At 34.7% G+C, this 27,420-nt stretch overlaps 1 protein-coding gene across 2 annotated transcripts in view; it reads left to right on the forward strand.

Moving 5' to 3' along the window:
• The window catches only part of TMEM135 (transmembrane protein 135), a 386,383-nt gene that overhangs the window by 343,492 nt on the left and 15,471 nt on the right, over positions 1-27,420 (forward strand). For both annotated transcript variants that reach the window (XM_044668213.1, XM_044668214.1), the window contains 4 exons: positions 6,951-7,097; positions 10,496-10,565; positions 17,705-17,872; positions 22,106-22,169. In XM_044668213.1, coding sequence (XP_044524148.1) covers positions 6,951-7,097; positions 10,496-10,565; positions 17,705-17,872; positions 22,106-22,169 — 449 coding nt within the window. The remainder of the gene's footprint in view (positions 1-6,950; positions 7,098-10,495; positions 10,566-17,704; positions 17,873-22,105; positions 22,170-27,420) is intronic.

Raw genomic sequence — 27,420 nt, forward strand, 5'->3', positions numbered from 1 at the left:
TCTCTCTCTCTCTCTCTCTATCTATCTATCTCTTTCTCTCTCTCTCTCTCTCTCTCTCTCTCTCTCTCTCTCTCTCTCTCTCAACCCCTATCTCTCTCTCTTTCTCTTTTCACATACACATATATGTCTGAGAATTATCTGCATAAAGATGATAATTAACCCACAGAATCTGACTGGGTCATCAATAGAGTGTAGAGAAAAAATAAAAGAGGATCTAAGTTAGATTCACACAGGGTGTGAACAAGGATGTGACTTGGGTGATGATCCAGCATAGGTGATTGATCACTGGTTTCTTTGAAGAGATCAATTTCAGTTGAATGATGAGGTCAAAGTGTTTAGAAGAAGGTGAGAGTAAAAGAAATAGAGGCAATGAGGACAGACAACTTTTCAAGTATTTTAAGAAAGAAAGGACAGCTTAAGGTGCAAGTCAGCAATGATAGTAGGATCTAGTGAAGGTGTAGGGGTTTTTTTTGTTTGTTTGTTTTTTGAGATGATTGTAGAAAACAGGGAATGATCAACAAGAAAAGGAAAAATTGAAGATTAATGAAGTGAAAGACCAGGGTGTTCAAAGGGTAACTAACATGTATATTGAGGTCTCCCAATTATGAGGCCATAATTTGGGATGGAAAAGAAAATTATAAACCAGGTACTGAATTCCTTGTGAAGAGTATGGGGGTGTAGATAAGTGGCTTAGTGGATTGTGAGCCGGCCAGGACTCAAATCTGAAATCAGATACATTATAGCTGTGTGACCACTTAATCCCCATTGCTCTTCTGCCTTGGCCAGTATAACAGCATTGATTTTAAGACAAAAGGTAAGGGTTCTAAAAAAAATAAAAGGAAAAAAAGAAAGGAAGAGATATTACTTGTAAGTGCCTGAAACTATTTGAGAATAGACAGATGAAGTGAACCTGAAAGAAAATTAACATAATGGCACTAAAGGGATGATTTTGAAGTGGCAGTATGCCTATTCTTTCTTTCTTCTTTTTTTTAAACTCTTACATTACATCTTGGAATCAATACTATGTATTGGTTCCAAGGCAGAAGAGCAGTAAGGTCTAGGCAATGGGGGTTAAGTGATTTGCCCCGGGTCATATAGCTGAGAAGTGTCTGAGGCCAGATTTGAACCTAGGACCTCCCATCTCTAGGCCTTGCTCTCAATCCACTGAGCTATCCAGCTGCCCCCTGCCTATTCTTTCTAGTGTAAAATGTTAGGGATATGAAAGAAGGAATACTACCTCTATTGGTACTAGGGACCTATAACTTACAGAGGGAGCTAGGTTTCTGTGAGTACCCAAGTTGAAAAAAGTATAAAATGAAATGAAAAAGATTTCACAAGGCTCAGAAAAGACAAAAGAGGATAAGTTGGGGGCAATGTGAAAGTGGACATAACACTGGATTTAGAGTTAGATAGAGGACCTAGGTTGATATCCTGGCTTTACCACTTACTGTGGATGTGAGACCTTGGGCAAATCACCTCACTTGGTCCTGTTTCCTCCAACTTGTTCAAAGAATGAGTTGGACTCATTGATTTCTAAGTATGTATGTCTGTAGAAGAGGAGGCCTAAGATAGTGATGAGAATATGGAAAAAGGTAGCTGAGATAAAAATGTTTTTTATTTCATTAGGTGGCATATATGTCCCACAGAGCTAAGAAATGGGAGCAAGAGGTGGGAGTTTGAAAGTTACAGACAGGATGGTGGAAGATTCAGTTGATTATGTGTCCATCTTCCTGTAGTTACTTATCACCACATCAGTTTGAGAGAGAAGGCATTAGTTTGGTTCAGATATCAAGGGCCTATGGCATGTTGTCAGGAGATGGAAGTGACAGTTTTGTCTAATGGTTTGGTTCAATAAATACTTGGTATTTAGGTTCTTAACTCTATACTGAACTAACCCTAATCACTATGACTTACCAGTATAGTGTCAACTCTTGTCAGGGCATAGGGCACACCTAGAAAATATCCTCCTATGTGTGGAGCAAGCCCTTAATTCCTGGTCTTTGAATTTATAGACCCTAATTGTAGTGGAATGAGACCTAGGACTTCTAATGAATCTGCTCTAGATTTCTAAGAGATGTGAGTCCTCTTGCTATAGACTCTCATCAAGGTGAGCCCCTTTTGGTTCACATCAAATGCTTCTGATTCTAATTTGCATTTTCAGAGAGGCAATATTTTATAAAATAAATATAAATTATGAAATAATAAGCATAAATAATAATAATAGCATATTTTAGCACTTTTGCCATTATAGATTTTTACATTATATTATTTGATTCTCCTGCTAGTCCTAAGGGCTTCTCCCTCTGCCTCTGCCTGGTACTTCCTGCTTTCCCTGATTTCCCTATAACAGTTCCCCCCCCCTTTGCACAAAGCTAAAATAGCGTTGTAAACAATATTTGGTATTTGTGCACTAACAAACTTATATTTCCCTTAAACTAAAATTCTTACTCAAAATAACAAAAAATCTACACTCATCTATTTTATCCTATCTAATACTACCTTAATCTAGGGATTTAATCAAGGAAAGAAAAAAGGAAAATTATACAATGAACAGTTACAAAGTTCAAATTACAAATCAAACATATGCAATATCAAAATTAACAACAAAGCATCAAAATAGAAATATAAACACAAATTTCATACAAAACATTAAAATCATAAAATACTACTCTGGCCTTTGCATGTTGTCTATGGCTTCTGCAAAACTTCCCCAAATTTTCATTTAATTTCTTTTGGCAACCTGTGATGTTTTGAAACCATGATGGAGAAAGACATGATATGAAAGGAATATCTGTATTCACTTTCACCATCTGTGTCAAAAATAATATACTCTGGATGCACAGCTTTACCATTAACTTAAATATATATTATATTCCAAACATACAGAAAGAAGTTATGTCATGTGTATACCTTTTATGCTTTTCAGATGTTGAGTGTACTGATCTTTGTATTCTCCTTATTCCAAGTGGTACAGTTTTCACAGCATCAGTCTGTTAGATGAACCCCTTTTGACAAAATTTTGGAGACATCAATAAGGACTACATAGACTGGGAATACATGATAGATTGTAATCTGCATTATTGGGGAGATGATGTCTGTCTGCATTAGTGAGATCACAGATCCATTAAAGAATTTGAGTATCCTATTTCCCATTATCCAAAAGGAAGAGGATGGGGATCCTCTTTCTAAGCTTTCATTTTGAAGCTGATTTAATAATAGTAATTATTAAGAGATCAAAGTAGAAGAAATATTTTATGAGATTGTTTCATAGCTTATAACTTTCATTATATATTACATGAGATAGTTTAATACAGTGATAAATAACATTAAAAGTTAGAATTGTGATAAAAGTACTATCTAAATAACATTTAATGCCCTCCAACACAGCGCTTATTTCCCACACCACTCCGTATTTCTTTTCTCTTTCTCTCCTCACTCTTCCAGTCTGTGGAGTGCTTGTTAGTACAGGCGTCAGTGTAAAGATGGCTAAGTTTAAGAACCACACCATCCACAACCAATCATGAAAATGGCACAGAAATGTCATCAAGAAACCTAGGTCACAGAGATATGAGTCTTTGAAAGAGGTTGACCCCAAGTTTCTGAGAAACATGCACTTTGCCAAGAAACACAACAAGAAGGGGCTCCTTAGCTCTAGTGTGTACAGCCTGCACCCTCTGCTCACCACTGTCTTTGAGAAGCTCTGACTTCTTTCAGGGCTCAGCTTATATGAAACCTTCTAGGAGATATACCTTGTTGTTCTGTTCTATTCCCTCCTCAGATTTTCATAGTTGCATGCTACATTTGTTCAGTAAATTGAAAGTAGGGGGCATTTTTAACTTTATCTTTGGATTCATAGCACCTAAGGAAAAAATGCCTTGCACAGAATAGGCATTTACTGTTTATTGACTACTGACTCATTTTAAGGTTCCTTCAAATTGAATTATGTGGTTCCAGAAAGCATTTATTATATGTCCTTGACAGTTAGCACTAGAGATAGAAATACAAAAAAGAAAGACAACGAGGAAGATAACACACAAAAGAAAGGAGAAAAGTTGGGAGGGGAGGTGGTCAGACATAGCAGAAAAGTTAGAAAAGTCCCCAAATAGAACAACCAGGTGTAAAATGAAGAAATATTTTGCACTTGACTGCCTCCTTCAGTGTCTCCACCCTCCAGTCAGAGGGACACAGGGTGGTGATGAGTTAGAATACCAAGGCTGATGGGGGTCTGGCAAGATGACAAGGCTTTCCCTATAATGAGCTTGCTAGAGCATGGTAGAAAAAGTTAGAGAAATCCCAAAGTAGTATAGCTAGATACGAAATGAAAATAAAAAATATCTAGTCATATCTCCTGTAGCATGCCTAAAACTTGATAATTTATCAACCATTACTTAAAGTGCTCCAAGTAATGGGGACTCGTCCATCTTCAGAAATATCCCATTCTACTTTGGGCAGTGTCAATTGTTCTCTTTTGTTTTCCTTTTAAAGCTTCCCTACATTGAGAGCCCAGTCTCTGCCTTTCTGCAAACCCCATCTCCCTCACTCCCCATTTTGCTCTATAGCAGTGATTCCCAAAGTGGACGCTACTGCCCCTTGGTGGGTGTTGCAGCAATTCAGGGAGGCGGTAATGGCCACAGATGCATTTATCTTTCCTATTAATTGCTATTAAAATTTTTTAAAAATTAATTTCCAGGGGGCTAAGTAATATTTTTTTCTGGAAAGGGGGTGGTAGGCCAAAAATGTTTGGGAACCACTGTTCTATAGGACCAGATAGAACCTACTCTGCATGATTGTCTTTCAAAGACTTGAAGACATTAATTCTAATGCCTCCACTCTATTGATTCTCTTCAATTTATTCGATATATAGCTTGTTTATACAAAGTTATTTGCTTGTCTTCCCATTAGACTATGAACTTCTTGAGAGCATCAGCTCTTTTGTTTGTGTGTCTGTAACATCAAGCTCATGCCTGGCACATGTTAGGCACTTAATAAATGTTTATTGAGTAAGATTCCCATTTCTTGCTCCTGTCACTGCCATCACCCCCATAAATCCTACTTAATTCTGACTCATCAGGATCTTTCAAGATTCTATTCTATCTGCAAACTTCGCAAATTTGTTAAATATAGGACCAAGTACTGAAGATGGGGGGGGGGGATTGGGGGGAAGAAGGAGGGAGGGAGATAAAAGGGTAAGGTGTAGGGTTAAGCCTGAATTGGACAGATTCCATTCTCCAGAGTTGATATCAATACATCAGTAACAACTTTGTAAATCTCATCATTCAACCCCTTCTGACTTTAGACCATTTCTCTATCTTGCCCATAAGGATGTTAAGCAATATGTTGGTAAATGTTTTTGATGAAACATAATAGCTTTACAATATTTTGATCTAGTAGCTATTTTAAAATCAGGCTGGTTTGCCACCTCTTCTGAATGAGCCCATGCTGACTCTTAGACATCATGATTTTTCCTTTCTGAATGTTCACAGCCAGCTTTTTGATGAGCATCTTAGTGTTGAATGATTACTGCATTTCTTAAAGTGTAGGAGAAGTTTGAAGTAGTATGAGGAATACAGTCATCACTGGCCATATTGCGATTCACTTATCCAGGCTTCATTGTATCTCAGGTTTAAAAAAAAAAATCTACTTCTATATTGTGGAGTTTTGGCTATATCCCTGAATTCTGCGGATGAATATATACCGTACTATAGACAATAGAAATGCAGTATGCCATTACTGCTTGCACAGGTTTGCCAATGTGAGATTGTACACAGAACACTATTGGCTGAAAGATGACCAACCTGTGTTCTCTATCCCGGGCACTGATTGGCTCAGTAACTGTAACATCAGTCTGTTTGCTCTCTTGCTACTTCCTGGATTTTCACCTATTAAGTGCATCTCTAAGTAATAGGTGAGGGATCACTGTATCTCCTCTGAGGGCTCCCCTCCTCCACACAATCAGTTGAAAGGAGTTGAAAACAGAAAGGATGTTTACATAAAATTGTATGGAATAGAGGTGCTAGCTTTTTGTTCCTTCTAAAAATTCCTGTTGTATGTTAGTTTTTCTTTTCTATTAGCAGGTACATATAACCCACTGCTGCTCTGCAGCTGCTTTAGAACTCAGAGGAATATTATATAGTAATTTAAGGCAGGAAATAAGGAACCTATCCAAATATAACTAAGCAGAATTCAGGAAAAAGATAATTACTACAACTGACAAGTAGAACAGAGTTAATACACCTGCTTATGCTAAGAGTACCTTAAGATGTCTAGTAACTTTTTAAGGTTGATTACTTAAATGTAAAGTAATTTCATAAATAATGATTTCTTCTATCCCATACCTCACATAATATTTTGTCTCAGAATCCTCCATGCATACTTATTATAAATTATAACTTTCTATATATGTCCTACATATATGAATGTGTTTGCATGTTGCCTCTGTTAGACACTAATCTGTTCTTAACAAAGGTTTCCTTAATTGAATAAAAAATGTCTGTTTCTGTTAAATTATAATTGACATTTTTTTCATTTTCAGAATAAAATATTGAAAGCTAATAACTCAGATTTATATTTCCTTTTAAGGTTATAAAATGCTTGAATGGACCTTATTTCTTTGATTTTTTTGGAAGCACCTTGTGAGATAGACTGTAAAAGTTGGGATTGGAGCCTCATGAAAAAATTGAATACATGACATCACCTATCTGCTTTGTGGCAAAGTTGGAATTCTAGCTCAGATTTTTCTGCTTATAAATTCAGTGCCCTGTGTATTACACTTTATTGTCTGTGTCTTTTTTCTTGAATACTCACATTTGTATAAAAAAATCAAATGTATAAATCATGAAAATACCATTTTAAATGGCAAGAGGTTTGTCTGAAATTTATTTGCATCTAAGTAAAATTCCCATACCTTTTTGAAAAGTGAGAAATGCCACATGTTGTGTCTTTTTCTTTAGATTCATTGTGGGGAAGGAAGAAATTCCCACACATTCATATTCACCAGAGGCAGCATATGCAAAAGTGGAACAAAGGAGGGAGAAGCATGAGGAGAAATCCAGAAGAATGAGCATAATTACTCTAGCCAGGAAACTTGTGGATTCAGTGTGAGTTCTTTTAAAAATGATTTGACTCTTTATCCTAATAACCTAGTATATATTGTCACTTTGTCTTATATGTTAATAAGATCAATGCTGGATTATTTTTGTTTTCCATTCAAGTAATAATTATGTATGCATCACTCTAAATGCATAGAAACTTATAAGAAGAAAATTATATGACAAAAATATTTATAATGTCTGGCATAGATGAAAATTATTTATTCATGGGAAATGAGGTCTGTCAGTGTAGAAGGAGAGCCCTTTGAACACTCAACAAGAAGGACCTCATCTTAGCAAAGTAATCTATGATGAGAAAGTGAGAAGAGAGGTAGTCGGTGAGAAAGAAAACACAAAGCTACCAAAATATATGGGTAACCAAAGCGACCAATCAAAGGAAATAGATCTGAAGAGGTAGTCACTTATACTTAAGGAATATGGAATAAAGGAATAGAATGAAACACCCATGCTTTAGAGTAATGTCAGACACAATCAGAAAGTGGAAAAAATTATTCTAAAACAAGGAAAAACAAAAAAGTCAATGAGGGATGACAGTATAAGAACAATGAATGCTAGGGAAACCATGAGAAAGGGAGGCATTCCAAATCCTGGTTCAGCACCTTTAATATGACTATAAGGAATGGTTAAATGACCAGGCGGTACAGCTAGTTAACAAGTTAATAGCAGACTTAAATTATTGCTGGCTAGGAGAATCTGAGAGCTCCAAAGGAATTCTGAAGAAGAGTCTTTGAGAATGCCACCTTGTAGTTATGGGAGGTCTCTTTCCTTAGTTCTTTTCTTGTGTTGCCTCCTACCCTAATCTTTCCATAATTTTACATGACCAAATCTTTCATATCATGCTGATGACCTAAGTGTTTTGAATGTGAGCTATTGCCTTTATCCCACCCCACTTCTCAAGGAATGGCATTGTGTAAGTAACTTGTTAGCCTAAACTAATAAAAGGGCTTTCTGAATCAGTTTACAAATAGGACCAGAGAATTTCCTCAGAAATTATCTTCATAAATAGGAAGGGGTTAATATGCTGCAATGCTGCCAACTAAGTAAATCTAAAAGAGATTTTAACGGTCTTCTTTGGGAATATGAACCATTGCCCCTGCCCCCCAACACACACACACACACACACACACACACACACACACACACACACACACACAGAATTTAAATTCTTTGGGTCTACTGTGATTAAATACTCCCTGCAACTAACATATTGGATAATTAAAGTAAGATTTGAACAGTAGTTCCTCCAGCATAATTTTATTAAACACTGGAAAGTGAATGGTTTAAATGGTTTGAAAATAGTTTGAAAAATGAACCATAGATAACCAGCCTCCTTTAGAATTCCCAAATGATATATTCTTGTATTTACAAAAATATTGAATGTTTAATCCTAATACTATATCAACTTTCTCTTCCATATGTTTCCTTTCAAATGTAATTAAATATAAATGCCTGTAACCTGAGCACATTTTCATTATGATTTTTTCTACATGAACTGAACTGATGGATGATTTATGCTCAGTATACTTTACAATACATGATTCAAAACTTCCAAAATATTTGGCACAGTATGTAAATTATATAATTTACTTCATATTAAGCCACAAATACTTGGCAGTATGATTTGTAGAATCTGTATAAAATTATTTTACTATGATTTTGGCATATATATTTTTAAAGGTTTAAAACCAAAAAGACAAAACCACAGTCTACTTTCCTTCTGTATACTCCAAATAATAAAAATATAGACATATTGTGAAATGAATAAACAATATTTTCTACTTTTTCCTACCAAGATGAGCAAACATTTAATTAAAGCATTAAAAATCAGAATCATTCTGGTCCTTCTCAAGCTGTTACCTTCCTTCCTTTCTTCCTTCCTTCCCTCCCTCCCCTTCTGAAGTTGTCCACCTCAGTGTATCCATGATCTCATTGATGTAGGTTCTCTCTCCATTTTTTCAGATGATAATCCATCCATCCATTATGTTATGCAACTTTTGCCTATTCTCCTATTGATCTTCCACAGAGGAGCTAACCAACTTTCTAGAGGCCCTTCTTCAGCTTTTGACATTTCATGGATACCATTGGAGGACTCTTAATTTTGCATCTCTTTTCCCTTATGATCAGGCCACCTATTTTTTTCAAGTCTACATTTTTTGAATTAGAGACAGAGGCAGAGAGATATATTTATAGGTATAAATACATATTCTTTTGTGAATTATTTCACAATTTTTTATTAGTGTTATTATGCTGCAGTCTAATTGCTTACCCCATGCATTTCTTCATTACTTCTTGAGCCATCCACAATTTTGATACTTTGGAGATTGTGCTATTTTACTCCTGAAAAAAAAAAAAGCTGATATTTCTTCCCATAGCTAGACTGTAGTCATAACATACACAGAGAAAAGCAAGGTTCCCTCTTAGAAAAACAACACTTACGATATCATACCTAAATAGTAAAGGCAGAGGCTTTATTGACTTAAAAACCCATAAAATAACATTATTTACATTGTATTGTCTTTTCATTTATGTTGTTTTACATTTTCTAATTGCATTTTAATTTGGTTCTGTACTTGTACTCCAGAGATTTTACATACTTAGAGTCAGAGTGCTAAAGCATAGATCAAACTTAAGAAAGTACATAATAAAACACTTTTGGATGGTCCTGACTTGATAGTAAAAATGTATGTGTTTTGGTTATACAAATCAAACAAAATATCTACTTATCACTAATTTTTGGAAGATGAAGCAGATAACATGAAACAGATAAACACTGAAATACTTCTTCCCCATTATAATTTATTATTACCAAAATGATGAAATGTACTGGAATGATTCTGAATTCAGTAAACATTCAGAAGCTCCAAAGTGCTAGAGAGAGAAATATGAAAGATAAGTTTCTCCCATCAAGGAATCTGCACATTTTAATTTGAATAAAAGTTTATTGAAGAGAATTTCAAGAAAATGTACAATAAACACAAAAGGATTTCAGTTTTTGTAGTTAACTGTCTTTTTAATTTTATCCTGCACTAAGCTGATTTAAAAAAAAACTTTTAATTAACTCATTTTTATATGTGTATTTTACAAATGGATTTGTGGAAAGATTTTACTTATTTTGTTTAATAAATTTGAATAGTGGCATTGGAAATCAGTGTAGCTGAGTGGAAAGAGCACTGTCTTTAAAATCACATGAACTAGGTTCAAATCTTGGGTATGCTACTTAACTGCCTTTTGACCTTGGGCAAGTCTCTCAACCATTATAAGCCTCCAGTTATTCATTTGTCAAATAAAAGGATTAGACTTCAGGAGTCCATTCTAGCTTTGACTCAGTGATCCTGTGGTCTTGAAATCTTTAACTAATTAGTTTTTATTTTGGGGTTCAATTTTAGATGCAAGCATGGACCAAGACATAGATGTTGCAAACACTATGAAGATAACTGCATATCTTACTGCTTAAAAGTAAGTTAATAAAAGATGACTAGGGGTAATTATGAATGGAAATCTAGAACACGATATTAGTTTAAAGGTTAATGAAAATATAATTCTTATATGTTAAGGATTATTATTTCTTTGTATTTGATTTGCAAAACTAGAAGCTAATAAGAGAAGATGCCAAGAAAAATTTTTTTTGAATATACCTTTAGAAGATCCTTAATCCATGGTGGTAAGATGAGCTTGTTAAAATCAGTGGAAGACATGAGAATGAGAGAAAAAAGATAGGTCAACAGGAGAGAGAAAAAAATGTAATTAATTTAGCTTCATTACAACCCCACCCTACATAAAGCACCTGGAATGTGACTTTGGATCAGAAGTTACACGCATACAGCTGTGCATATCTGGTATCCTAGAATGTGACTTTGGACTTGCAAAGTTGTTAAATTTTTTTAAGGGGCTGTGATAATGGAAGATTGCCCACAGTTGCTACACACTGAGAAAGCTTTCTGTGTCCCCTGGTACAAATTACCCTTTTCCCTTATATGCTTAGTATACTTCCCGCCCTTCCTGTCATGCACAGTCTTCTGTGAAGGAGATTGTGAAGTTGTTTTGACTGGAATTAGTCTGGCACAGGTGCTGCCACCTGCTATAATTTTTTTAAATTTAAGGTATTTTTCTTAACAGCTCTGACTCTTTTTAAAAGTTTACATTTTTAAAGAACCCATCAAATTTTTTTTCTTACACAGTCTGGTTCTTGGTCTGAAATATGAGCAAATTTGTAAATTATTGAGTGGAAAGTGTCCATTGTTTTTGTTAGGAGAGAATGTCTTTATTTCAAATCAAGTGTCACTATGAGCCGTTGCACTGAGTTTTCTATACAGTGCTCTACAAAACCAACTTATAGATATATAGTCCTCGAAGGAGTAGAAGGATCTGGGTTACTAATATTACAGTAACTGTGTATTTTTCTAGTTCTACAGTATGACCAAGTTATCCTTCAACAACAGATTACTTGTACCACTTTAAAGTGATATAAGAAGGCTCCATACTGGCAGCTATGTAGGTTGCTGGCTCCTGGAAAATAGTTATATCCTGGAAACTCAACTAGATCCTGGAAATATTAGATTAAGGGGATCCAAAGAAAAGGAATTTTATTGAAAATCTTTTTGGTTATTTCTTTCTTTTAAAAGTGACCATTGGAATATTCATGGGTACATATACTATGGCCAAGAAAGATATAGTAAAAGCGACATTTCTGTCAAGTGCTAATATTCAGCTTGAATATGTAGGTATAATTACTCTTGGAATAGTCTATATATGAACTTAAAACTGTTGGGAAATTTTCCCAGCAGTTTTTGTCAAATAGTGGATTTTTCTCCCAAAAGTTGGGCTCTTTGGGTTTATCATACACTATCTTGCTGACGTCACTTACCCCAAGTCTATTCCACTGATCCTCCCCTCTGTCTCTCAGCCAGTACCATATTGTTTTGATGGCTGCTGCTTTATAGTATAGTTTAATATCTGGTACTGCTAGGCCACCTTTCTTCATGTTTTTTTTTCATTATTTCCCTTGATATTCTTGATCTTTTGTTCTTCCAAATGAACTTTGTTATAGTTTTTTGGCAGTTTGATAGGTATGGCACTAAATAGATAAATTAATTTGGGTAGAATGGTCATTTTTATTATGTTAGCTCATCCTACCCATGAGCAATCAATGTTTTTCCAATTGTTTAGATCTAGTTTTAATTGTTTGGAAAGTGTTTTATAGTTGTGTTTATATAATTCCTGAAAACTTACTTCAATGGATACTTGAAATTATGTCTGATCTCCACCCAAGTAGTTGGAGGGGTCTTCCTCTAGATGTCTTGACATTGCATAGATATAGCATGAGAGCTATTCATCTGTAATCTATTATTACATGACTAGCCCACATCCCTTTCTACTTATACATCTTTTTGATGGCATCCTCTATGTAATTTCTCCACCACAATTGTTACTCCCATGCTCATAACACATTAAGACTACTGCATAAGACCATAGGATCTTAAATTTACAAATTTAAGGGACCTTAGATAATTTTCCTTAATCCATTCCCTTTGCAAGTGAGGAAAACTGTGGCCCCCTTGCCATTTCTATGACATTCAACATTAATTCTTCAGACACTGCATAGAATTCCATGATTCACAGCCATATAGCATAATGAGAACACTGATTTTTAAAAAGGCAAGCCTTTATTTCAAGGAGGCAGGGTCATTGAACATGTCATTTCCCTAAGTTACTTAAAACTACCTTGTTTTCTGGTTCAGTCTTTGGACCAGGTCCCAGCTCATTCCCAGTGTCTATTCAAGATATATGTACTATTGGAACAGTTATATGAAATGGCAGTTCAACTTACATATCATAGTCTGATGATAAGGCAGTTTATACCAATTCAGTTTATATTTTGTATATAAGATTGGCAGAACTTTTGAGTGTTTAAGAGTCAAATTTGGGAAAGTCTACAATGTTATGGGAATTTATATAATAAGCACAGTATTAACTCTACTAACTAGGATAGAGAGGATATGCTTCAAGACAGGGCTAACACCATGGGAAGTCATGCATTCTAGCTTTTTACTTCATTGGATAATAAGAATCATGGGGTCACTGAACAAGATTTTTACCACCACGTCTCTCAAGAAATCCTAACAGTGAATGCAGTTATACTGCATTAAGAGAGGCAGAGTCTCCAGAAGTGGCTGGGGGCCTGGGCAGAAAAGTGAGAGTTTTGCTGTTCTTTGATGTAAAAAACAAACTTATTTTCTAAGTTAGGGTTGTCTGTCAAGGAGATTAAACGTTTATTGGATGAGGAAATTTCTGTAGTGATTTGTATAAGCCAATTCCTTAGGTAACAGTCTATTTCAATGTATATTTTAAAAAATCTATTTCCTACTTTTCAGTGCTAATAGCTTATTCAAGGAGGTTGGTACCTCTATTCCATGACACATTTTTTTATATTTTAGGGGGGTATAATTTAGTATTGATTCTGATTTTTACTCTAAAATGCTGATATGTAAAGACCACTCAATTCAAAATGATTCCAGTGTCAGTGACTAGTAATTACCTAGCTGTTAAAATAATACTGATTTCATTTGGGGGAGGGGATAATATTATTTGGTGCTTGCCATGTCCAGCACCTCTTGAGTTTCTTTTTTTTTTAAATGTAATTATGATATAGAGTTGTAAGTCTTCTGCATAGTCATTAAGTCTCTGGCCATTATTATTTCTTATTCTTAGACTATGTTCGCAATATATTTTTCATTGCTCTCTCATTGAAGTCCCAGAATATGAAGATATAACTCCCTCCCCCACATATACATACTTCATTTGGAAGATCTCTATGGCATTTCTACCATATCCTCTAGCACAAAAGTTATAATTATGGTGATCTTTTGACAAATGCTTAAGAGTGCTACAATATGAAATGATTAAATGTTTCAAGAAAGGATATTTCATGCTGCCTTTGGAAGCATAATAGCTTCAATCCTACCAATTGCTTTTTTCTTTCTCTAAGGAGAACCTCTGAACTTTCCTTCTAATTAACTCCAACTTCCTTTTGTCTTCTGGTTTCATTTACAGAAAGAATTTCAAAATTGCTATGATTTCCCTTCCTAGACTATTGGTTGGACACTTGACAAGGATTCTTACATTTAAGTAACAACAGCTAAGTTTGCACATAATTGTCTAAAAACTGTGGGATTCTTAACCCTCTGCCACCCTGTGCTGCCCCCCCATGCACATCCCTTTTCTACAATTCTGCCAGTCACCATCACTACTGAAGTAGAAGGGGTCATTTAAGACAGAGGGCCATTTTGTGTTCCTCTTGTTTCATGAATTGCTATGGTTAAATAGCTCATCACCATATGATTAGCTGGCTGGTGATGAGCCTTTCTATGCTTAGTCTAGTCCTTAGAAGGTACAATCTGTTTTCAGGGCTAAATTTAAAGCCTTTGCAAGTTGGTAGGATCTGCAGAGCTTATGTTCCACTAATCTATATTTAAAGAACCAAGGCTATACCACCTCCATGCCATGAAAAGATACCTGAATAATTTAGTATTAAAAGCTAGATTTGCATTTGGTGTTTAAAAATATTTTGCAAAATCTATAAATTTAGTTCTTCTTTTGAATAAAAATATTAATTATACTATAAGTATCTGTTATCAGCTGACAAACTCTGAAGGTCTCTAAAATCTATTTTAGATGATCCTCAAATTTCTTTTATTAGGCCTACATATATACCAATAATTGTTTGAGAGAATGTTAATCCCTTGGAGACCATTCTTGTGGATTCAACCTATGGTATAGTTTATAATTTTTTTAACAATCACCAAAAAAATTCTTTCCTACTCAAAGAATGATGAGCAGCTAGCCATTATCAAGTGAGATAATTTATGTTAGATTCCTTGGAAACCTTAAAAGAATACATAAATGGCAGCTCTTAATATTTTCATTGTTGTTCAGTCATTTCAATCATGTATTAACTCCCTGTGAGCCCATTTGGGATTTTCTTGGCAAAAATACTGGAATGATTTGTCATTTCCATCTCCAGTTCATTTTACAGATGACAGCCTGAGACAAACAGGATTAAGTGACTTGCCCAGGGTCACACAGTTAATAAGTATCTGAGGCCAGATTTAAATTCAGGAAGATGAATCTTCCTGACTCCAGATCTGGCATTTTATTGAATGTGTCACTTTTGTTCTTCTTATTACACCAGTCAAAACAGTTGACCATCTAGTTAAATGCTTGGGAAACATAAAATCGATAAAGACATATTTACTCTACCATTGATAAACTAAGAGTATACAGAACCCTGATTTGATGTTGGGCCAAAAAGAAAAGAAAGCCCATCTGTATTATCAAATTCTATGTTAATATGAGAAAGATCTGCTCAAGAAGAAACATCTTAGCAGGGGGAACATGATCTAATATGTAGCAAATATGAAACCCTGGGGCACATTTATGTTGCCAATTTTCCCAACCAATTGCTTTCCCAACAGTTTTTTTAAATTTTTTTTATTTTTTAGAAAAAATTTCCATGGTTACATGATTCATGTTCTTATTTTCCCCTTCGCCCCCCTCCCCCATAGCCAATGTGCATTTCCACTGGTTTTAACATGTGTCATTGATCAAGACCTATTTCCATATTATTGATAGTTGCATTGGTGTGGTTGTTTCGAGTCTACATCCCCAATCATGTCCGCCTAAACACATGTGTTCAAGCAGTTGTTTTTCTTCTGTGTTTCCTTTCCTGTAGTTCTTCCTCTGAATGTGGGTAGCGTTCTTTACCATAAATCCCTCAGAATTGTTCTAGGTCACTGTATTGCTGCCAGTATAGAAGTATATTTCATTTGATTTTACCACAGTATATCAGTCTCTGTGTACAATGTTCTCCTGGTTCTGCTCCTTTCGCTCTGCATCAATTCCTGGAGGTCTTTCCAGTTCACATGGAATTCCTCCAGCTCATTATTCCTTTGAGCACAGTAATATTCCATCACCAGCATATACCACAATTTGTTCAGCCATTCCCCAATTGAAGGGCATACCCTCGTTTTCCAGTTTTTGTTTCCATACTGCTTTAAAGTTTACAAAAAATTTCCTTAAAATATATTGGTGAAGCATGTAGTGCAAGTATAATGCTCATTTTACAGATAAGGAAACTGAGGCCCATGGAGATGACTTGCCCATGGTCACACAGCTTGCTGTGTAAATGGCAGAACTGAGATTTGAACCCACTTCTCCTGACTCCAAATCCAGTTGTTCTTTTCTCTCTGCCACCCTGCCAAGGCAAGTGCTCTTATTAATATAGACACTAGATTAAATAAAGAAAAAGCATTTATTCATTTCTTACTACCTGTTAGTACACTGTAGCAAAGAAGAAGTTAGGATTAAGTTACATTGATCAAATGATATGTGAACTTCTGTTAACAGCCTTCCCTATACCAGTTAATTTAGTTCATGAGATATTGTATATCAGTTTGGCCTCAGCTGTAATTATAGAAAAAAAAAATGGCAGACACTAGTTCTTTCCAAATCAATTCCCTTTGGGACTGTATGCACTTACAGGAAATGTAAAGAAATGTTGGTTGTAAATATATCATTTTTATGACATCAACATCTCATTTGGTTAGTATGCCATAAAGCTGCCATCTTCTTGTGGTTTTTGTCCTGACTTGATAGAGGAGCAAAAGAAAATTTATACATAATTGTTTCTACATCTGTAAATTTGTTCTGATGTATTTAGTTGTAAATTTCTGGCATATTATCTTAAAAAATGTAAAAATGCCTTGTCTGTCAAAAGAGAGCTTGCCCATTCCAAGAACTATGGGTTATTGGCTGTCTTATTTTCTGAGTTTCCTAAAGCATTTGATTCTGTTAGGATGTGGGTTCTCACTTTTGTGCTTAGCTGGACTTTTTTCCTTATCCTAGTACTTTCCTTTCTGAAAACCAAATGGTTTAAGAATTAATAATCCTAGTTAGTAAGTTATGGAACTATCAAGACATGTTTAAACTTTACTTAATTTGAAAAAAAAGACATCTATTCTAAAATGTCTATTATTTAATAATAACAAATTATCCATTATGTAGTGCTTTACAGTTTACAAAATGCTTTCCTTACAACTGTGATATAGCAATACGGTTGATACTATATTTATTTTATGAATGAAAGAATTGAGATTTACAGAGCTTAATTAATTTCATATGCTTGATAAGTGGCAGTTTCAGGCCTCCTCATATAGACTTTGATTTCAAGTCCAATGCTGAGTGCACAAAAATATTATTTTAAATTGTAAGAATCTAGTTCTGAGGATGACTTTAATGTGAACTTTTAAATGCTTGAAATTCAATTTTTACTAACATTCAACAAATATTTAATTAGTGCTCACTTTGTACAAAGCACCATGAATACAAATGTATATAGCACATAGTAGGTATTTTTAAATATTTGTTGAATTGAACCAGAAAGAGACAGACATCTTGCCTTTAAGGAGTTTAAAACTAACAAGCAGAAGATAAAAGTCAAGTAAGAAAATAATAAGGACTAAGGACTGATCTACAGTGTAATTGCTATAGGAAATATGAGGTTGTAAGTCTCATTTCTTCTTCCCCCCATATTTTTGTAGGGCTTCATCAGAATGTTTAGTGTTGGTTACTTGATTCAATGCTGCCTTCGAATTCCCTCAGCATTCAGGCATCTGTTTACACAACCATCCCGGCTACTTTCTCTCTTCTATAACAAGGAAAACTTTCAACTTGGAGCTTTTCTTGGCTCTTTTGTCAGTATATATAAGGTAAGTTTTTCAAAAGTGAAATGGAAGGTGAGACCTATGGTTATTATCAAAGTATATTAATAGAGCTATAAAAGTGTTTTGAACAATTTTGCCAAATACAATTGTAGAGACTATTAGTCATTTAGGTTATAATTATTATAGTTTAAAATAGATGAATATGTAAATGTAATTTACCCTTGCACATACCATATAAGATTTCCAGAGACATAACTTCACCATCTTTTCCATATGACAGTACCCTTTCAAGTGTTTTTAAACAATGTAAATTTTTTTTTCCTGAAGTTATATTGGGTGATGGGGATGTAACTGTTGGGTGCCATCTCTTTAAATACTAGGAATAGTTGTTAAACCTAATGACCACCTAAGAGTTTCCAATAACTAGCACATGATCAGAAAACTTGAATTGTTCATAGACCCATTAGGCCTTTTTTGTAGCAGACAGTGACTTTTTTTTTTAAACACTTACCTTTCGTCTTGGAGTCAATACTGTGTATTGGCTCCAAGGCAGAAGAGTCGTAAGGGTAGGCAATGGGGGTCAAGTGACTTGCCCAGGGTCACACAGCCAGACAGTGACTTTTTGCTTAAAGGAATCATCTGGTTTAAAAATAAGAGCATTTAAATGCTTTATTAAACCATCAACTGCAAAACTATGCAAAATGAGGTCAGCCTATATTTTCTGAGTTGGTTTCTAAGCAATTCTGCAATAGTTGAATATATGGGCTCTTAAGTATTTTTTAACAATACTTTTCCCAATAAAGGGAAGTTTATTTGTTTTAAGGGGAAAAATTTTGGCAGATGTTAGGTCATGGATAAAGGTTATCTCCAATTATGGATGATTTTTCACTTTGTTAAAAACTATGATACTCAAGATTTCATTTTTAAGTATGATCATAGTAGGGAACCATTGAGATTTGTGAACTTAGTAGAGGTAACAGAAATTTGTGGCTTAAACATTTCTTTTCAGCTCTTGTCTCATGATTCATGTTAGACAGTCCAAATGTGAAGTGTTCATAGCAACATTTGTAAACCTAGACCCATTTTCCTTTATTGTCTAGCATATTCTGGGCTAGCTTCCCAACTCTTGCTTGTTAATCAGGGAAGAGCAATTTTACTATCAAAAAATGTATGCATTATATTTTATGGTCTTATGTAGCTGATTTGGGGGGATTATGTTGGCCACTTGCATCCCTATATGAGCAAGGCACTTCAAAAGATGGCCATAATATGACCATACCATATTTCTTTTTTAATGCTTATTTAGACACTGCATTTTGTTCCAGCTTTTGACACTTATTCTCAAATTGATCTCATAAGTTAGGAAGATGGAAAATTTTGCAGTAAAATAAATGAAGGCTAAAAAGTTTTCTCCAATTTAAATAAAATGGCTTCCTACCTCTTTACATTGAGAAAAATGCAATTCTTTAGCCAAATTGTAATTTAAGGTAGTGGTCCTTAATGGGTATTATTGAACACAAAGGAAATTAATGATGAATACATTAAAATCCTGGTTAATGGGGATAGCTTGCTGATAACAAATATATTTTTGTTGTACATGTTAACATAGGTGTATGTTTTTAGTATTAACTTCTGAAAAGTGAAAAGAATTTTTGGCTTCTCTTTGGTTTCAGAGATTGAGTATTTTTATTTAATAGTAATTTCCCTATTATTAATAGTAACTTACTCTTAGTGGATTTGCCTGGAATATACTAGATTTATTGGGGAACCACAATGTGCAAATTCCCCTGAGAATAATGTATTCATACTACATTATGGGCCAGCAAACTATAGCCCGTGGGCCAAATCTAGACCATTGCCTATTTTAGTGCAGTTCTAAAGCTAAGAATGATTTTTACATTTTAAAAAATGTATGGACAGTACAAAAATAGGCAGCAAATTAGATTTGGCACACAGGCCAGAGCTTGATGGCCTCTATGAGCTATATAAGTCTTCTAGTGCAGAGGTATTACACTCAGGGCTAGAGGGAACTCCCCAGTGCACAGGAATCTGATTAAGATGTAATTAAGAACTATTTAACAAACTAAATAAAAAGGCAATACAACATAGTGTTAATTTGTCATTTTCTGTATTATGTAATTTTCAGGGACCTATTTCTATTTGAATTCCATATCACTCTTCTAGAGTAATTGGATTTAATTGGATGCCATTTATTCATCTACTTTTTTTCTGTTATATTGTAAATGCATTTCCTTTTGGCTCTAAATCGAAACCATTGTATTCATGTATCACTATTCTTTTATCATATATTCACTTGCTTTCAAACTTAAGGTCAAATCCAATTATCTCATCTGAATACTACTACATGATTGGTCCCATTTTACCTACCCAGCCTTATTTCCCTCTATTTCCTTATTTGTTACCCTTATTTTCCATGTTCCCATTCCAACATGGCCACATAATCTAATTAGTCTGGTCTCATTACTTGCTACTAAAATACTACTTTCTTTTTGGCTTTAGTGCTCATGCTCTTCCCTAATGTGGAATAGGCCCTTCATTTGGACATAATGTTATAGGACTTCATTAGCTCACATACTCCAAGAAGCCCTTTCACATTAATATCTTTATGCTTGCTTTCATACTTCATATTTAAACTATACATTTTGGATTGTGTAATATAATTTTCTTACATGATAAAAAATACAAAGTGTTGAAATAAAATATATAAACACTTCAGCTACTGACTAAAGCACAAGCATTACAGTAAAAAATATGTGCTGTATCCACCTCAAACTTACCATAAATTTTGATGTAGCAACATATAATGATGATTCTATTTTGAATTCATGTCTCCAACGTTTGTCAACCTCAATGATTTTTTCAAGTACCTAACAAATTACACTTACATTGATTAAAATGTTCAGTGTCATTCCACCATTTTGAATTTCTGGTACCTGTATAGTTGACACCATCATGTATATCACTAATGCCAATTGATGTTTTTCATTTCCCTAATATAAATGATCACATTTCTATATTGATCTTCTATATTTCTATATTGGTCTTCTCAACATTAATACCATGCGTATGTTTTACCAGAATACTTTATATGTCATCTATTCTCCAGCTCTTTTCTAGTCAGCTTACTAAATACCTAGAGTTCAATAGCTACCTGATGGAATTGAACATTAGTGGAAGCAGAAAGTGACTAGTTGCTTAGTCTTTTCCACTGCTCTACCTTCCCCTTATCCTTTCAGATTTATTTTGTCCATAGTGGTTTGTAATTTCAAAACAACTCTTGAGTCATTTGCCAACTAGTGGGTTTATGTTTTACATTTTTAGTGAAAGGAGGGGTAGTCTAAAAGATCACAAAATGGAAACATTTCAAATACTTCCCTAAAATAATTGGAAAATTAATTTTGTTCTCCTTAAACTGAAAGTTTTATGAATGGAGGCAATTAAAGTTCTGTCCTTGAAACTCTTTTTTTTCTTCTGTTTCATTTGCTTTCTATAATCTAGTAATGTAATTATAGAAATATGTGAGTTGCTTATGTCATCATTTCAATATTGATTTGTTTTCCATATGATAATGAAATTACTTGAGGCTTATTCATTAACATTCTAAAAAACATTTTCAAAAGATTGTGAATTTTATTTCCAGCAAATACTACCACTGTGATATTTTCCAAAAATTGTCATATATAGACATTATTTTGCATTGTCTCATACGCATATGTATTTTACAAGTGGGTAATATATGGCCTTGAAAACAAAAGAACAATAGAGCATATGAAATCTTTTTCACCCCATTGCTTGAGTAGCTTTGCAGTACCTTCTCTATCACCAGCCTGAAAGTGAAACACCAATACATAAATAAAAGTTGTAAGTTTCCTGAAGGAATATGTTGATTTTTCCTGAAACTTATAGTTATTTATCTTTTGGTGAAAATTGTACATTAGTGTGTGGGGATCCATATTAAATGGATTTTCATGCTGCTTCTCATATAACCAGTCACAGTAAACAATATGACCCGATATTATTTCATGTGGGTCAAATTTGAACCTATGATAAAAATGACCATATAGAATATTTGCTAATACAGCCAATTCAAATCAATGACATTAAAATGTTGATGATTTCTCATAGCTTTCCCAACTACCTATTTATTTGAGACTTTACATTATTACCAGTAGGAATTGGTTAAAGATGTTTTTATTTTGATGAGCTTTACCTAAAAATGTAAATTAACTAAATTATTATGTTTTTCCCTTAATATAGGGTACTAGTTGCTTCCTTCGATGGGTGAGAAATCTGGATGATGAACTGCATGCAATTATAGCTGGTAAAGGAACAATAAAACACTAATACTTATTATTTTACCAACCTTTGGGGGAAGTGACAATAAAAACACAAGAGCATAGGTATGAGCCTTGTAGTTCCTAGCATTATGCAAGATTTAGACATTATCAAAATAATCAATTGTAGTATAGTCAGTTTTCTCTAAGAGCATTTCTTTTGTCACCAGGGATGATAATGATGTTTCTCTTAGTAATAATAATTTTATATTAACAAGGAGTTAAAAAATTTAAAGTTATTCCTAGGGATGCTTTCAATAAAACACTTCATTAAAAAATGCTTTTTACTTATTAGGAGGTCTTTATAGGAAGAAATCAGTTGCTTTTTTTCTTAACATATTAAAGTATGTTAAGGTTATATTGCATATTATATGGATTCTAAGAAAAATTTTGTGTCTGTTCATATAAATATATGTATCTGTAGCTATCTCTTCAATTCTTTTAACCCACATAATTCTCTCTTTATACATATATATATGTGTGTGTATATATATATGCATACACATATATATCCCATATAAATTTCATAATAGACCATGAATAAGGGAACCAATGATATAAGTGTACAAATATTAATTCAGTCTTAGTCCCGTTGGCTTTACATGAGTCTAATGAAGAATAGAGTTAGATACAACTTGAAAGAAGTCATTTTGCTTAAACCATACCTAGGTTAAAAATTGTTAATACAATAACCTTTCACAAATCGTCCTTTAGTTTCCATTCAATGACTTCCAGTCGCAGAGATCTCACTGTCTCATGGCTCCATTCTACTTCCTAGTCTTTAGGAAACTTTTCCTTTTAATTGAGTCAAATTGTTTTTTTTTTTTGCAACTTCCATCCTTTGTTTGTATTTCTGCTTCCTAGGGCCAAGCAAAATATATCTAATCTTCCTTTCACATGACAATCTTTCAGATACTCCAAAAGAGCTCTTTTGTCTGTCTTAAGTTTTTTCTCCTGGACAACCATCTCCATAGTCCATCTTTATATTTTATAGTTGTTACTTTTAGGTTTTTTTTAAGTTAAATTTTCTTTTTCATTATGAATATGATTCTATCATCTCTCCTCTTCCCACTCCCAGCTGCCTGACACCCTAAGAAGATTCCACCCTGAGGTCATACACCTAACAATGTTGAAAATACACCTAGACTCATTTATCATTGATTAATGAACTCCCACCCAGGCATATACATCCCGTTCTAGTAATTCTGAACTCCCACTAGTAATTATTCACACCCTGTTCTCCATTCTCTGCTGCTCTCTCCTTTATTCTCATCTCTCAGCCCAACCCTACAATGTCCCATCTAAACCTACACATCCCTTCCACTGTGCTCTTGGGAATGCCTACATTTTAAGTAACAAGCTTGCTTTCATAATAAATCTTTTCCTTTCCCACAGTTTTCATCTTCTGGTTCTCATTGAAACCTTATTTCCTCCACTCTCAGTACCACATTTTCCAGGACTGGCATCACTTTCATTCATTAACTACCTCACTGGTTGAGGTGGAGGAGTTGGAATATGCTTTCTCCCATTGCTACTTCCAAACTTATCCTTTTATCATCATCATATGATAACCTCTCCTACTCTAAGGTTCAGTCCATCCATATCAACCACCCAAACAAAATGCTGGTAGCTATTATCTACCAATCTCTAGTATACTTGCCTGACTCCCGGTACTCTCTCCTCCCCAACTCTTGTCTTTTTTTTTTTTAATTTTTTAAACATTTATTAATATTTATTTTTAACATGGTTACATGATTCATGCTCCTACTTTCCCCTTCCCCCCACACCTCCCTGCTCTCCCCTCACCCATGGCCAACGCACATTTCCACTGGTTTTATCATGTGTCATTGATCAAGACCAATTTCCAAATTGTTGGTAGTTGCATTGGTGTGGTAGTTTCGAGTCCACACCCTCAATCATGTCCACCTCAACCCATGCGTTCAAGCAGTTGTTTTTCTTATGTGTTTCCTCTCCTGTAGTTCTTCCTCTGAATGTGGGTAGCATCTTTACCATAAATCCTTCAGAACTGTCCTGTGTCATTGCATTGCTGCTGGTACAGAAGTCCATTACATTCAATTTTACCACAGTATATCAGTCTCTGTGTTCACAACTCTTGTCTTTATATAGAGAACTTTAGAATAAATACTGATACTTTTAACAAACCTCCCATATTCTCAACTGATTCATTTTCTGTGACCTTTTGCCCAACTTCAGCTACACACAGATCTTACTGTCAGAGTATCATGCACAAATGTACCACTTTCATGTTCACGAACTTGAAATATCTTTGCCTTATCATAAAAATGATGTCATTGCACCTCAACTTGAAACCCTAAAATCTTTTCTTTCTCCTCACTCTGACCTCCAGTCCTCATGTTTTTTCCAGGCCATCATTCCACCAATAGCTGCATTCTCCTCCTTTCACCAGCTTGACCCCTTAGCGAACCAGTTCAACTCTGCTCTGTCCTCTTCTCTTGAACCCTTTGCCTCCTTATATTATTGTCTTGTCCTACTAGACATCACCCTAGAATGGCTCCCACCTTTTGCTGCTTTCCCTCCTGCTCATGTGCTACTAAACAAAGCTGGGGAAATCATGAAGCCCTGCTGCAAACTTATGTTATCTCAACTGGTCCCCCAGTGCAGCAGAGCAATACTTTTACATCTTCCCTACCTGACTCACTGCCCCTCTCCTCCATCCTCTGTACAGAGAACCTTGCATTTGTTTCATTGATCAATTAGGTGGTTCAGAGTTCACTCTTCTCATCTCACAGTACCTGGGTGCTTTCTACCTCTCTTCCTTAACCACTGTTTCACATCAAAAGGAAGACATTCTCCTTGCCAAAACAAACCCCTTTACCTGCACAAGAGATCCTATTCTGCCCTGTTTTCTCTCATATAAACTTATAACAATACGCCCTTCTCAAAAAACCCTCATTTGAACTATCTTTTCCCATCTCATATTTTTCTTTTCTTTAGTGGCTAAACTCCTTCCACGAGGAAATCACAATTGATGCATTCACTTCCTTTCCTCTCACTTTCTTCTTAATTCTCCACAATCTGGCATTTGACCCCATTATTCAGTGGAAGTTGCTCTCTCACCTTACACTCATCAGATTAGCTAAAATGACAGAAACAGAAAATGGCATGCTAGAGGGGCTGAGGGAAAACAGGTTCATTAATGCATTATTGGTATAAGTAGTCATTCTAGAAAGCAATTCAGTACTAAGTTCAAAAAGCTATTAAACTATACATACCTTTTTACTAAGCAGTATTGCTACTAGGTCTATACCTCAAGGAAATAAAAAAGAGGGAAAAGGCACCTATGTAGAAAACTATCTATGGCAGCTCTTTTTGCAATGGCAAAGAAATGATAAAAGAGATAGTATAAAAAACTGAGAAAATGAACTCTGCATGAACTGATGCAGAGTGAAGTGAATAAACCAGGAGAACAATTTAAACAATACCAGAAGTATTTTAAAGATAATCAACATTGAAAAGCTTAGTAATGCTGATCAATATAGTGACCAACCATTCCAAAGAATCAGTGAGGAAAGACATTATGTACATTTCCAAATAACAAAGTGGGGGGGTCTCCAATTAAAAAATTGAAGCATATTTTCTTTTATTTTTATTTCTTGCCTTTTTTGGACATATCTAATTCAGGAATTTATTGGGTATGATGATACATATTTGTGATGCATTTTGTTTGTCTTGCCCTTTCAATGAGGGGGAGAGGGAAGCGAATTCAGAACTGAAAATAAAGTATAATTGAATATTTGTAAGTAAAACAAATAAATTATCAGTTAACAGTGAAAGAAAGACTAAAAAAAACTCTGATCTTTTTACTAACAGTCTTTTAATTGTCAAATGCAATCACATCCATCAGTATTTCTGAGTTTTACATTTGTGGTTTTAGTTATTCTCAAGTTGAATATTAATAATTAAATGGGAATTTTTGGAGATTTGTGGTGTATTGCAGAAAGTCACAAAGTACATATGTAAAGAAAATGAAAAATAATGAGAAAGGCATAAATACTACATATTATTCATCTTTTATAATTTTCTACCATAAGTATACATACATAAACTTATTATAAACAGTTAAATTTTATTAAAAATTTCAGTGTGATAAAGAAAAATGTAAAGGCTGCTATGGACTAAGTAGTCTTTTGGGGAATGCCTCTTTCTCTAGATTCAGTGACATGATTTTTTACTGTAGTGATCATTGTATCTTGAACTTCTTGTAGAAGGAAATCCATGATAAGTTGCTGCAGCTACATGAAGACTCTGCATAGTGTGCTAGATACTAATCTCTTGTAGAAACTGGAACTTTTTTATGAGTGCAATGTATTGTTTTATTTTTTGTGTTAAATAAATATGATTAGAATTATTAGAAATAAAGTTTGGGGTGGGGCCCAAAGTTAATTGCAGATTTTTACATTTGCTCAGGTTCTGTTCATCTAACTCCTACAAAAGTTGAGGGATATCTGTGTAATGGTGTTTATTCAGTCTTCATTTTTACCAACTTTTCTAAAAAGGTCTTGACACTCTTGATCATCTTCTCCTTGCTACTCTCTTCTTTCTAGGTTTTCTTGATACCACTTTCTCCTGGTTTTCCTCCCACCTTTCAGACCATTCCTGCTCAGTTTCCTTTCATCTTCATCCAAAGCATACCACTGTCCTCTGCCCTTGGACTTCTTCTGTTCTCCTTCTATAGTCTTTCACTTGGTGATCTCATCAGCTCCCATGGATTTAGTCATCATCTTTATTCTAATGATTCTCAAATCTGCTTATCCCACCCTAATTTTTCTGCTCCTCTCCAGTCTCGCAGCTGCAACTGTCTATGGAACATCTCATACCAGATGCCCTATATCATATCTTAAAGGGGCAGCTAGGAGGTACAGTAGATAGAGCACTAGGCTTGGAATCAGGAAGACTCATCTTCATGGATTCTTATCTGGCTTCAGACATGTACTAGCAATATGGTGAGGTCAATTCACCCTGTTTGCCTCAGTTCTTCATCTACAAAATGATCTAGAAAAGGAAATGGCAAACTACTCCAGTATCTTTGCCAAGAAAACCCAGTGGGGACATGGAGAGACAGTGATGACACAAACAAATGAACAACAAAAATACATTTGAAACTCAAGATATCTAAAACTAAACTAATTTTCTTTCCTTCTGAACTCTCCCCAACTTCTCTCTTCCTTAGCTTTCCTTTTCTTCCACCACAAGACA

Source organism: Gracilinanus agilis, chromosome 3 (genome assembly GCF_016433145.1).
Source record: "Gracilinanus agilis isolate LMUSP501 chromosome 3, AgileGrace, whole genome shotgun sequence".
Classification (NCBI taxonomy): domain Eukaryota; kingdom Metazoa; phylum Chordata; class Mammalia; order Didelphimorphia; family Didelphidae; genus Gracilinanus; species Gracilinanus agilis.